Genomic DNA, 14,752 nt, shown 5'->3' with positions numbered 1-14,752 from the left:
TAGTCTTTCAAGAGCTTCTATGCTAGAAGTGGTATGGATGCCTGTAGTCCTAACACTCAGGAAGCAGAGGCAGATGCCCATTATTTGAGGCCTGCCTTGTATACATAAGCAAATTCCAGGCCAGTCAGGACCATACAGCAAGACCCTGTCCTAAAAAACAAACAAAACAAAACAAAACAAAACAAAACAAACAAAAAAAAAGCCGAGCTGGTAAGAGTGCAAAGCAGGTAAAAGGCAAGGTACCTCCTCTCACTCCTGAAGACCTGAGTTCAATCCCTGCTCCCAGACTATCCCCGACCTCCACACATGCTCCATGCCACATGCACATGACCACAAAAGAAAATCATTTAATAAAAGTTAGTAACAGAAGAGGAGAGTCCCACTCTACCTTTAGGAGATAAATGAACAAATAATTCCCAATACAGATGTTTCTAAATACCAAATACTAATGGTAAAGTAAGGCATCAGAACTATTCCTCAGCATGTCTAGACAGACAGGATGACCAGCGTCTGTCTATAGGACAAATCAGAGATGAAAAAGCCTAACAGTAGCTCCAATGAGTGATAAACAGGCTAGAACACCCGCACTCAACAGGGAGGAGGCTCACCTTTCTTTCCTTTAACAGCTTCTTGTAGCCACTGCAGCCAAGTGACAACAAGGTGATGAGGACGTCTAAGGACGGCGAAGCCGACGCTCTCCCTGGAAACAGATGGACAGGGCACATGAAGGAGTATTGACAGGGGAGGCTCTGGGAACTAATTCATCACAGCAGGCTAGATGTACATGCACTTTTGTCCATTAGCTATTTTTCCGAAAAACAAATGATCTCTTTACCTGGATACATCTTGCTGATTTCCTGAATGAAGGAATCATTAAAGCCAGCAATTATAGCACCACCTACTGGAACCATAAAATTTTTGTCCAAGCTCTGAACGAAAACGTCGATTCTACCAACCCGAGCCCCCTAAAATCAAATAGCATGTGGGTCACAAATTAGTCACTAGGACAACAACTACTATTAATAAGTAAAGGCCACAACAAAAAATGATGTTGTACAAAATGATCCATACAATTTAATTTCATTCTCACATTTACAAACACTAATTTTACCTTAATTCAAAAGTAAAAATGAGTACCCCTAAAACAGTGCATAAACATTCTTTCAAAAGCAGGTGAAAGGCTGTAATTTTCTTTGTAGCAGTCCAAGTCCAGGTTAACAGAACTGAAGCACAGCTTTAGGCAGTGCTCACTATCTATATGCACACCACCAGTAGGCACACTGCAGTGCACGGTGGCTTGCACAGACAGACCACCAAACTCATCACCTCCATGAAGCAGGTGGGGTTTCATTATCACTGTAAGAGGGAACTCCTCTGGAACAGCTTTTTATCCATAAGTGAGTAAGAGACAAAGCACTTCTCCCATGCCCACACCTGTGACTTTTACTGGACAATAATGTCTACGGTGATTAGAGTTTTAAATACGAGCACTGTAATCTATAACCCACAGCTGCCCACAGTGCCAACCAAGCAGCTAGAAAAGTTAAGTGCCCCTCTCCCACACTTAGGGCAATCTACTGACTTTTCTCTTTTAGGTTTGTCTGTTTGGTTTACAGTACTGGAGACTGACTCAGGACATTGTGCATGCCAGGCATAGAGCTCCAAGCCCAGCCTTTAAACAAGCTCTGCTTCCATGATAGCTCTGACCACAAAAGAGAAAAGCTAAATTTTATGTGTATCATCAACCAATGACAATTTCATCTGTACACTCCTGGCAGTTCCAAAATCAATGCTTTTCCATAACTCCTTAACACTGTGATCTCAGATGCACTCATTGAACTGCAAATGAACTTCAAATGAAGTCTCATATCCCAGCACAGAACTGAACACAGACCCACTAGAAATGTGGAACCAAGTTCTGTCCCCATCCGACACAGCTGTCACCTTCTGTCTAATGTGCTGCCATTTTCTCCTCTTAAAGATGGAGATACCATCAAAATTTCCACTCACACAGTTTCTTTCTTTATCTGCAGTCACAGATTTTCAATCTGCATTCACAATCTACAGTCCTATTAATATTATAAGCACATTTGACCTTCATTTTCACACTTCCTCCCCACTTGTGTATCTCAGGGAGAATGGAAATCGCAGATAGCCGGCCTAATCTGACAGAGCAGATGTAGGCAACAGGTAGAGGCGGCAGAAGCGGAGAGGGAGCAGACTGCTCAGAGACCATCAGCGGACTGTTTCAGCCTTATTCTTGTTTCCTAACAAACCAGGAGCGGAAGGAAAGCCAGCTCACCCCAGGAAGAGGATCAGCAGAAGAAATGATGATGACAAGGCACAGTGGTACCAGGTAGAAGTGGCCACAAGCACTGTGTAGGCTTTCAGAGAGGAACAAGAACCTGACCTGGGAGTGGGATGACTGAGAGCACCAAGAATCAGTGCTCCAGACTGCTACACCCACCCTCTCACCACGAGACTCCAGTGCAAGAAAACACTAGACCTCAGGAATGTTCAAGGGCTGCATGCCCCACACTAACAAAAAGCTGCCACTAAGGAAGAAAACCAAGTATCTAGCAGAGCGGAGGCTGGCGGGGACTAGGCTGCAATGCTGTGTCCCCAGCATGTATTTGGGTAGCTCACACACTACTGGGAACTCAGAAAATCTACTGAATGAAATAACCATCAGGCATGTGGCTAAGTAGCAGTAACACCCACTTTGCTCCAATTCTTAACAAGTGAAGCCGCTGCTTCCCACACTCTGGAACTTCACACTCCATTCTAAACAGTCAATCCCACACATTTTTATAGCTCTACTATGTGCCTCTCTATTAACCTGTGCTAACATCTCAAATTAGGCATTTCAGTAAACAGAAGCACAAGTGTACTTCTTGAGACTTCACAAACATAACAGAGTATCGTATCTGCTCAGAACCAAGTCATTCCGGGGCGTCTTTTGAAGATGCTAAGACATTTCATCTCCTACTGTTTTCCTCATTAATTACGTGGCTACCATGATCCTGCTTTCTCGGAACTTGCGGTTTTAGTGTGCTCTGGTGTAGGGAAATCGGGGGCCCTGGTGTCAGACTGTGCTATACAAGCTATTCTGCAACTATGAGACCTCAGGCCAATCACATAAACCACTGAGCATGCCTCCTCATATACAAACAGGAACAACGAAAAGCACATCTTAACATATTAGGATTAGTTTAAAAACATTGACAGCCTGACCGGATGCCTAACACACATGATGAGTCCTTGGTAAACTGCATTATCACAGCTATGAGTGAAAGTTCACTTTATTTAGAATGTCATGAAATAGCAGTCAGAACTCAACAAGACCTATGTGTTTATGTTGTTTAAACCAACAGTGCAATGTCCTCTCCTTATATAGACCAGTCTACAGAAATATTTACTCCTTAAAGACAAGTCAATTTTAGAAGGTAACAGAATACCTACAAGACAGCATCTGCATTTGAGAAACATCGAATACACAGAGATGACCAAGCAGGGTACCAGGAAGAGAGGCCCCAAGGACACCTTTCATATCAGCTCCACAACTGCTTCCCTTAGTCTTGCTCTCTGGAAGCATAACACCCCATTTTCAAGTATTCAAAAGTATGTTGTGAGCCCAGAACCCTGAGTACTTCTCAATTTGGGAATAATGTCTGCAGAAATGACTCATATGGGGCTGCAGAGATAGCTCTATCGTGAAGACCAGAATTCTGATCCCAGCAACCACCTATGGCAGCTCACGAAACATCTTTAACTCCAGCTCCAAGGGATGTAATGCCTCTTCTGCCTCCTCAGGCCATCTCTCCCTCACTCTCTCACACACATTACATAAATGAAAATAAACCTTCAAAATGATGTATGTGAAAACAATATAGGCATATAGAAAGTGCAAACATGTAACAAGGCTTAAGTATTCCATTCTATGTATACAACGACTACAATTATGTGAAAATAGAACATTCACAGAAACAGAAAAGTGTTCATTTTAAATGATCAGAAGTACTTATAAGATTGCTATGATCACCTGCTCCTTCCTTTTATACACTTTTAGATGCCGATACATTTGAATTTTGAAAGCATTAAAATACAAAAGGGGGAGGGGCAGTGAGATGACTGTGGTTAAAGGCCCTCGCCACAACCCTCATCTCCTGAGTTCATCTCCACAACCCATATAGTTGAAGGAAAGAGCTGACTCCTACACGCTGTCCTGACCTCCATATGCATGGTAGGACACATGTCACACACATGAACACACACACAAATAAATGTAGTAATATTCAAGTATTAGAAATGAAAGAGAAGAACAGGAGGGAAGGAGGGGCAATAAAAGTGAGTCGTCCATGTGTTTTCACAAGTTCCAGCATAAAACACTGTATACACCTTTCTTCTGCTCCATACGCATCACACATGATCCATCTATACCTGTGAGGCAGCCTCAAAAGTTAAAGAATGATGAAAAGACACCAAAGAAAAGGTAAGAGTGAATAAGTAAAGATCATAGAGCAGCAGCTACTAAAAGATTCTTTAGATCCTGGAAAATATTTAAATATTTTGTATTTTTTAGGATTTGAAAATATATGTTTATGTATTTACATGGTTCATTCTTACTCTGCCTGTTTTCTTTTTCTTCTATATAAAATATGATCACCAATATAGTTTTTGAAATACTATAATTCAATACATTATAAAAATGACTATCCTGGGTTTAAAAAAAAATTCTCAGGGTTGGGGCTTTAGCTCAGTGGTAGAGTGCTTGCCTAGCAAGCGCAAGGCCCTGGGTTCGATCCTCAGCTCAAAAAAAAAAAAAAAAAAAAAAATTCTCAGGAAGTTAAGGATGCTACTGAAATATTTCTTTGTTGATTTGGGACCATCAAAGCTATTTCCCAGAGGCAGGAGAAACAGCTCATCCATTAAGAACACTTAGTGTGTAACCATGAGGATCAGAGTTCAGATCCAGAACCCACATAACCTAAATCCCTAGCTCCAGAAAGGGTAAGGATAAGAGGCCCGCGCGCACGCTCGCGCACACACACACACACACACACACACACACACACACACACGTACATAGGTATGCACACACTCACAGACACACTTATACACATAAAATATAAGCATAAACAAATAAATATTTAAAAGCTACTATCCACTTACCATCATACTACCTAGGAATAATGACTAAGAGAATACTGGATACAAGTTTCTAATGCTCTCCAAAGTAGGGAGAGCTGACTAATTTTCACTGTATTAGCTTGAAGGAAAAAAGTCATAATCCTATAGCATATAATATTAATATAACAATTCACCTGCTGAATGAGATGCATGCACTTGGAAGACTGTAATCCATAAGCGTTGTTGACTACATGCGGAATGTCATACTTAGCACAAATCACAGCCAGTTCTTCTAATCTACAAACATAAACATTTACAGAAAGACATACTCATACTGTGCTTTATAAATAATTATGGAACATTGTACTAATAGTCTTAAGGTATATCAGGGAAGGGAAGAGGGGAGGACAAACGGAACTATTCCCTCTGTGGTATCTTCGCATGTAATTCATCAGCCTGGAAATACAATGCATTTTAGAAAAACTTAGAAAACCTTTTAATGTTACAAATAAATGAGAAAAAAACATATTTACAAAAGCTTCTGACTCGGCAGGCAGAGGCAGGATGATCTCTGTGAGTTTGGGACCAGCCTAGTCTACATAGAGAGTTTCAGGCCAGGACTACACAGCAAGTTCCAGGCCAGCCAGGCTACATAGCAAGAGCCTGTCTCAAAGAAAAACAAAACAAAACAACAACAACAACAACAAAAACAAAACATTTCTGACAGTAACTTTTAAATAATCTCCCAACTTCTTACAGACAAAGCACAGAGATTAGATGACACCTCACAAAGAGCTGCAATCCCTTACTGCTTACCACACTGAAGCTAGCGCGGACAAAATACTAAGCACAGCTGGAAACCTTAAGAATCTCACAGATTTTTAAAAGATGCACTTCCAAGTGGACCTTAATTTAAAAAGAAAGGGGGGGGGGCAGGTTTACAACATTCTCGTACCAAAACTCACTGATATTGCCTAATAACTTGGATACATCCTCTAAAAAGTTGCTGGCTTAAAAATCTCCCCTTCTTCAATCTTTCATTTGACACCTCTCATATAAAGGCAGTTTGAAAGTCTAATTTATGGTAAGTATGGTAATAAACCACAACACAGCAGAGGTTCCTTTTCAAAACCCAATACTACTCGTGACTAAAGTCACCTTAAAAAAATGTCAGCATACTACACTACTATAACTAAATCCTATGATGCAATTAAACTGATTTAAAAAAAATTTTTTTTGTTTCACAAATAGAACTTGGAAGCAAAGCATTTTTATGCTTCTTTCCAAAAGGAGGTATTTAAAATACATGGCACAGCAAGGCAAAAGCAAATAGATCTCTGAGTTCAAGGCCAGCCTAATTCCACATAGTAAATTCCAGGCCAGTCAGAGATACACAGCAAAACCCTGTTCTCAAATAAATAAATAAATGAGTAGTATGCATGACATCTTTTTTTTCTAGATGTGAACAAGTATGTTTTAAAACTATAAATGGAAATAAGATTATGTCTATTTGTAGAAACTTTCAATTTGCTTCCTTTAAGTATTATGAATTGTGGTTTGGATAATAATGGCCCCCATACACTCATAAATTTGAATGCTTAGTCATCAGGGAGTTGCATTACTTGAGAAGGAATAGGAGGTATAGCCTTGTTGGAGATGTGTCACAGGGGGTGGGCTCTGAGGTTTCACACGTGCAAGCCAGGCCAGTGTCTCTTCTTGCAGCCTGCGGATCTGGATCTAGAACTCTCAGCTACTGCTCCAGCACCAGGTCTAGCTGCAGGCCATCATGCTCCCTGCCATGATGATAGATAATGGACTAAACCTCTGAAACTATAAGCAAGACCCAATTAAATGTTTTCTTTTTCTTTCCTTTTTCTTTATTATTATTAAGAGATAAATGTTTTCTTTTATAAGAGCTGCCGTAGTCATAGTATCTCTTCACAGCAATAGAACACTGACGAAGACATGAATAGAACCTAATTTTTAGGGCTGGAGAGATGGATCGATCAGTCAGTAAAGTGCTTGCCTTGCAAGCATAGGAACTGAGTTCAATTCCTCAGAACCCACATTAAAAACATCAGGTATGGCAGCATGTGCTTATACTCCCAGCACCAGGCAGAGACAGGACAATCTCTGGGGCTTAAGGCTAGCCATTCTAACTGAAACAGGGAGCTCCAGGTTTAGTGAGAGACCCTGTCTCAATAAAATGGAGAGTGATAGAGGAAGACACCCAAAATCAACCATTGGGGCACACACACATAAGCATGCACGTACACACACACCCCTGCCTCACAACCAATACCTCTTCTGTTACTAACAAAATAAACTTGAAATACACACACACATATTCTTCAGAAGATAAAAGGCACTTTTTTCATGTGTGTGCTCTAGTGAAAGAATACTCTGATAACTTCCTTCAAAATAAGGTACCACAATATTAAAGTTATTTAAAAGACAAACAAACTTTTAAGTAACTTTTAAATGATCTAAATCAATCAGATGTGTTAACAGGACATATAAAAGGTATTAAATGAAAGGCAAAGAAAAGCAGAAAACAGATTTTCCATGTGAATCCCACTGTATTCTACATCAAGAGCTAATTTTAATAGCCAATAGAAGTGACATTCTTTCAATATTTCTTTTACATGGATTTCCTGTTCAATATTCCCTAATAACTGACCAATAAAAACAAAAACAAATGGTACACCACTAAAATTGAGACTATAAAATCAGAAAATAAAATATACTACTAACTTTACACGGCCATTTTCATAAACCTCATTCATCAAAAGCATTCATTACCTCATACAACTAAAAAGTAATGAACGACAACTTGCTGACTATTACATCCTCCTGATTCTTCTTCTAACAGGTCTATGTGTAAAAAAATGCAACACTACACACGCTGAACACAGGGCTCAAAATGAAGCAGAACGCCCCGGAGAAAAATAATTCAACTAATACAAACGCCCACATGCTTGCTGTTTGGGGAACTGAGGTTTATTTCTATTCCATTTAAATTTTCTAGATATCAAAATTATCAAAGAATACCATTTCTTTAATAATTCAATAGAAATTTAAAATGACTGGTCATTAATAAACAACTACAGCATATGAAATGTAACTTTAAAACAGAATTCATAGGCTCATAAGTGACCCAAGGCAAATTTTCAAGAGCATGGCGTCAATATGATCTTTTAAAATTTACCTGTAAGATAATAAAAGCTAATGTGATCATCACTGCCAAACAATGAGTGTACAAACACAAAAGCTTAGCAACCAGAGTCCAAAGTCAACATGATTCTTATTAATTATTAGCACTTCTGTTAAAGATGTTGAAAAGAGACCAAACCAGAGCTTCTGGCAAAAACAGAAATTTCTGTTAATAAACTTAAGCGCTATGACATTTTCAAAATAAAACATCTGTGGCTATCCTTTAGAACAGTGGATGGCTTTAATTTTCTAATTTATATTATCTTCAAAATGTGTACAACCACTGTACACACCTAGCTTAATCTCCCAATGAAAGAAATGTAAGTAATCCTAAACAATTTTATTTATAATCTGTTAGGACGATAGTTCCTACTTAGCAAATGGATCGCAAAGGCAAAGAAACAGTGATGGGGAAAGCTTAAGTCAGCGGTTCACCTGGAAAAGCTTAAGCAATGGAAAATGACTCAGAGACTTAAACTGGCAAGAGCAGGAAAGCAGACAAATAGAGACGGACTAAGGTTTGGATGAGCAGATTTCCACCTCCACATCAGCTGTTTTTCCTTCAGCATCAACCTTCTCCACAATAATTCTCCCAAGAATCCACCTATTCTCTTAGGCCAGTATACTCACTATTTCCTACCAAATGTTATCTCGGACATGCTTGAGAATTGGAGGACAAAATTTATTCAAAAGACTGGTGAGCGAGCATCTCCAGACCGATATTCACAAGTCAGTTACCTATCAGGCACCCTTGGAGCAAAGCAGGATGTAGTAGAATGAATGCACAGAATATGATCAGGCCCGAGTTCCTGGACTTTAGCCTCCACTGCATTCAGGTCAGTGCGCAGCTCGTCGCCTTCCAAAACATTTTCTATCACGACTGGTTCAAAACCTAACCAAGCAACCAGAAATCTAAGCGTTAGTGTCAATTAAATGCAAGATGATTCTAGAACTCTAAGAAGCAATGCAATTGCACACAAAAACTATAAATATTCAACTACCAAGCTTTTCCTCTAGTAATAAACAGTGGCTCAGTGTCATAGTTTGAATGTAACTGGCCCCCATAAACTCATATAGGTAGTGGCACTATTAGGAGGCGTGGCTTTATTGGAATGGGTATGGCCTTCTTGGAGGAAGTGTGTCACTGTGGGGGTGGGCTTTGAGGTCTCATTTATACTCAAGCCTTGTCCAGTGTCTCAGACCACTTCTAGTTGCTTGAGCATCAAGATGTGGGACTCTTAGCTACTTTCCAGCACCATGTCTGCCTGCACGCCACCATGATGCACCATGATATGAACTAAACCTCGGAAATGTAAGCACCCCTGTAGTAGCATATTTTAAGGTGTGTTACTTTTGTTCATGTTGCATTTGTTTAACTCTGTGAAGCTGTGTTACTGTGCCTGTGTAAAACACCCGATGGTCTAATAAAGAACTGGCCAATAGCAAAGCATGAGGATAGGTGGGACTGGCAGGTAAAGAGAATACATAGAGGGAAAAATCTGGGAGGAGAGATCTAGCAGCCCAAGAAGGAGGAAGACATCAGGGGTCAGCCACCCAGCTACACAACCAGCAAGCCACGGAGTAAGAGTAAGATAAAAGCCCAGAGGCTAAAGGTAGATGGGATAATTTAAGTTAAGGAAAGCTGGCAAGAAACAAGCCAAGCTACGACCGGGCATTCATAAGTAAGAATAAGCCTCCATGTGTGATTTATTTGGGAGCTGGGTGGCAGCCCCAGCCCCCAAAAGAGCAAAAACCTCCAACAACAAACCCCAAATAAATGTCTTTCCTTTAGGAGAGTTGCTGTGGTCATGGTGTCTCTTCACAGCAATAGAAACCCTGACTAAGACAAAAACTGGCATTAATCAGAAACAAGTCAAAGGGTGTGAAGGACAACTAGACAACCAGCCAGGATCTTTAGCACTTTAAAATGATAGGGAAGGGATTCTATAAAGTAAGGAAAGCAGATGTTAACCAGAGGTCTACAGAAGTTAACTGCTCAGGTGTTGGTAACCAAAAAGACTAGTAGTCCAATTCAAGTTCTGTCAAATAAAATGAAGCCTACTCAATTCTCTAAGAACATTTCAGTTTCAGTTGAGTTTACTGTATTTCAGAGATAGATATAACTAATAATAAAATTCAAGTACTGAAATAAATCACACCCATAAACTTTATGTTTTACCACTAAAGAAAACTATTAATTTCAGTCACCTGGAGATCACTGATCCATCTCATGGCCCAAGAGTCCTTCATATTTTTTAATTGAAATATTGCACTTAACTAGCACATAATTAAAGATCACCCCACAAATAATTATGCAAACTTTAATGGTAAATGTACGTATATATAAGCTTACACATTGCTAAACAAAATAAATGCTAAATTTTATGAATATTTAACTACAATTTCTTTAAAGCATGAATATGGAGCACATTTAATTTTTCATTTACCTATCTCTATATAAAAATCTGTTTTCCCGTTGGATGTTTAAAACATTACATATGCTGCATGTCTTTTACCTGCAGTGACCATGGACTTAAAGCAGGACTTCTGGTCTATCCGTGGCCATATGATGTACTTCGCCTTTGGTCTTTTGTGTCGTAATGTTAAGAAACACAAGGTTAGACTCATGCCGGTTGCCATAGGAACTACAAAGCAATTGGCCACTGAATGAACACCTACAAATAAGAAATAAAGCAATTTATTATCCCATTTAAAAAAAAAAAAAAACTAAACTAAACTAAAAGCCAACATCTTTCTGGAAGAAATAATAAAGTTTCTTTTATAAAATAACATGGACTGTAACCCTGGTGTTTTTCTTTCTGATTTGCTTTCATGAAATTCATTATTAAAAGTCATTCCTAGGGTTATTTTTTTGTCTTGTTCTGAAATAGGTTTACATGTGTGCCCTTTTAAAAACTACTCATATTATTTCTGAAGAGCTATAAATGCAAGAAACTAGTGTGCTGTCTATTCACAAGTCATATTATGATTGACATGATACATACCGGCCAGCTTTATGACATTAAGCACCAAAGAATTGGTAATTTTGTTCAAGAGGCTAGAGCCTGCAGCTTTTGGTTGCACAGCAGAAATATCACCAGATCGTCCAATTCCATGGATGAACCTAAGCAAAAAAATGGACCAAAACCTGTACAAATACATCTAGTGTTCAGGTAATCAATACACAGGCTTACAAATAAATAACCAAACCCTAGCAGAGGCAGCCTACCACTGTTCTACGTGCACGTCATAAATGACTAATGTGGAAATACCTTAAGTGAAAGTTTCATTATGTTATAGTAGCTAATCTCCAGAGACAACCACATCAATTCCTCTTCTTCTGTTGGTCCACACCAAGAGATACTCTAATTCTCTCACATATCTAAATCCCTACATGGGAGTATCCTAACTTGCTTGACTGGGAAGAACATAAAAAGTGACTGTCTCGAGCCTGTAAGTTTCAGAAGGTCAAAAGAAGCACTAAAGTCTTCATCAGACTTCTTGGAGAGTTTGCTAGTATATATTGCCTCTCAAAATCCAGCTGCCGTGTTGGGAGGAGCTCACATCACAGGAAGAGGCAGGCTGAGCCCTCAGACATGTAACCCACGTCATCTTTAATAGACTGCTGACACTAACAGTCAACACACTACACTCTTAGCTGACATTTGACAACTGCACCAGAAACCCAAACACGCGGCTGCTGAGCTCAGTTTCCACAGAACTGGAGAAATAGTGACCATTAACCTTTGGAGTGCTCTGTTTAAAACCATGGAACAGAGAACATTCTATTCCCTCTTTCCTTCCCCAACCACGTAGTGAGACAGATCCTAATCTGAAGGAAATGAATGTCCCGACTTGCTGCTAGTGGTAACAGTGGTCTTTCGAGCTGAGATCTCTCTATTTCTGCTCCCTCCCTCATTTCTGCTAAGTGCGGAAATTCCAGGCAGTACTACCACACTGGCAAAAACTGCCCTAATTTTTTTAAATTATGTTTCTTGAAAATGAGTGTACAAATTCACTTGTCTTCAATGGCCCTATCCACTTACTGATGCCTCGGAATGCTCTTTTAAGTAAAGAAATGATCCTTCTGTAAACTCAATCTCTTACTTCCACTAGATCAGAAACTGTGTATGAGGAGAATATCAGAGTTCTAGTCCTGTACTTCCTCACAAGCACACAGTATGTATAAGCCTTCTACATATATTATATATGAATGTTACCAGGGCACTGTTAGACAGGAAACGTACATCCATACTCTTAATCATCAGTTCATACTGCAAATGCTCTTATTAAAATACAATTTTAGTACACCTCAAAAACTGCACCTTGATTTAAAAGTCAAGAAGGTTTTTTTAAGAGTTCATATTTCTCACAGAAAGGGTAGAAGATGAAAATAAGCATTCATATCTAAAAGCACTGTCAATTAATAATTAAATCATTTCTGCCAGGCAGTGGTGGCTCAAGCCTTTAACCCTAGCACTTAGGACACAGAAGCAGGTCTTGAAGGAAAAAAATAAATAAGCCACCTTTCAGAACGGATTTTTAAAAAAAGCTTTCAAAACCAATGCAAATAATGTAATCATCTAATACCCCTGTTCCTCCATCAATTACAACAAAAAGAAGCACTTACAAAATGGGATTCAGCTGGGCAGTGGTGGCACATGCCTTTGATCCCAGCACTCGGGAGGCAGAGCCAGGAGGATCTCTGTGAGTTCGAGGCCAGCCTGGTCTATAGAGCGAGATCTAGGAGAAGCCCTATCTCGAAAAACCCAAAACAAGTAAAATAAAATAAAAAAATAAAATGGGATTCAGATGCTGATAAATCATGCTTTCAAGTTCATTCTTCTCCAATAAAATCTGCAATTTAAAAAGGAAATATGGATGGGTGTGGTAGCACACGTCTTTAATCCTGCCATTCAGGAGGAAGGGACAGGTGAATCTCTATAAATCCAAGGCCAGCATGATCTACATAGTGAGTTCCAGGACAGCCACAGTTACACAGTGAGACTCTGTCCTAAAAACTAAAAAGAAAGAAAGATAACTATGATGTATGTCAACTGAAATTAAAAAAAAAAAAAAAAAAAAAAAGCCACACCCACATTAAACATTCTACAAGGCTGTCTGAACTTCTACGATTGTGGTAAGTTGGCAAGTTGCAGGTCCAGAACCAAAATATCTTTCCTGTGTGTGACTTACCTCCAAGACTATTAGGTAAATCCTTCTGGAAAGGACAGAGGCCCTGGAATGGACTTCACCTACCCAAAGGCTATCTGAGGCTTACAACAAGATTTCCTTGCTTTGCTGTAACTGCCCTATCTCCATATTTCTACTAGTGTATGTTATGTTAAAGGGGTCCATGATTTTCTGCTCTGTGACCATTTTAGTATAAACATTTTATGAAACTGTTACATCAGAATATGACGTTTGGTGCCACCTGTCACATACATATAACTAGAGGTACTCTTATTCCTTTTGAAGTCAACTGTGGTTTTTGTCATTAAGCTTTTAGAACCAAATAGATTTACTAGTTTAAATATTATTAAAACGCAGGGCTGTTGACCATGAAGTGTCCAAAGGGGAAAACACCACATTAGAACTTCAACTCTGTCATGAAAAGCACCTGCTCAGAGTGTTCCCATCTCCCAGTCCCACTTGGTTTCCATGACCATTTGAAAAGGGGAAGAAATTATTTGTGAGCGGAAACTTTAAAATGCAGTAAGAATATCATCACCATTACTTTAAGCTCCTCCCACTCCACCTGAGGGGCAAGGGGGAGCCCAAATGTTTTCAGAACTGATTTAAGGAACATACCTGTAATGGCGACGAGCAACCAAAACAGAGGCCACTCTCCCTTCCCTTTCTCCCACACCACAATTACCCAAGAAATTGTTGCTATCCATGATTGCAAGCTCATGCAGAAAGAGTTCAAGTGTACTGTCATCCCAGCCATCCTCTGGACACTTGCCCTTAAAAATAAACAAGTAGTGATAATTGATATTCAGAAAAATTATCGTTCCCTAAAACCCCACATCAGTGTGCTTGAATTTTTCAAATGTGTTTTTGTGTTATGCCCCCTTGATTCCTCAAATCAGAAATAAACTCAGCAATTATGAAGACACTGCCAACTGACCAAACGTTCGTATGCTACTTGACTACAAACTAGAGATTCCGAGTTGATGTAATACAGACACTTAAGTTTGCTAGGATTCTTAGGTCTCGGTTAAGTTAGGGTAACTGAACAGGCAATTCCCTCCAGGCGGAGTTTTCAAACTTCGGGGGCACTCAAGTTCAGGGCTACTGTCAGGAGCGAGGCCTGCCTGAGGGCTCTGGCGGAAAGCTGCCTTCTGGAGTCGGTTTGCCAACAACACGCGTTCCCCGGGTGGCCCAGGCTGGCCAGAGACCTGGACTT

General features: G+C 39.7%; 1 protein-coding gene across 2 annotated transcripts in view; it reads right to left on the bottom strand.

The window, feature by feature from the left end:
- Sepsecs (Sep (O-phosphoserine) tRNA:Sec (selenocysteine) tRNA synthase) overlaps positions 1 to 14,752 on the bottom strand; it is a 32,480-nt gene that overhangs the window by 17,500 nt on the left and 228 nt on the right. For both annotated transcript variants that reach the window (XM_036201115.1, XM_036201116.1), the window contains exons 2-8: positions 14,155 to 14,309; positions 11,349 to 11,467; positions 10,860 to 11,018; positions 9,082 to 9,235; positions 5,325 to 5,427; positions 836 to 965; positions 609 to 700 (exon numbers count right to left, since the gene is read on the bottom strand). In XM_036201115.1, the coding sequence (XP_036057008.1) occupies positions 609 to 700; positions 836 to 965; positions 5,325 to 5,427; positions 9,082 to 9,235; positions 10,860 to 11,018; positions 11,349 to 11,467; positions 14,155 to 14,309 (912 nt within the window). The remainder of the gene's footprint in view (positions 1 to 608; positions 701 to 835; positions 966 to 5,324; positions 5,428 to 9,081; positions 9,236 to 10,859; positions 11,019 to 11,348; positions 11,468 to 14,154; positions 14,310 to 14,752) is intronic.

This window comes from Onychomys torridus, chromosome 10 (genome assembly GCF_903995425.1).
Source record: "Onychomys torridus chromosome 10, mOncTor1.1, whole genome shotgun sequence".
NCBI lineage: Eukaryota > Metazoa > Chordata > Mammalia > Rodentia > Cricetidae > Onychomys > Onychomys torridus.
The sequence above is the reverse complement of the archived record's forward strand: the minus strand, read 5'-3'. Positions and strand labels throughout refer to the sequence as shown.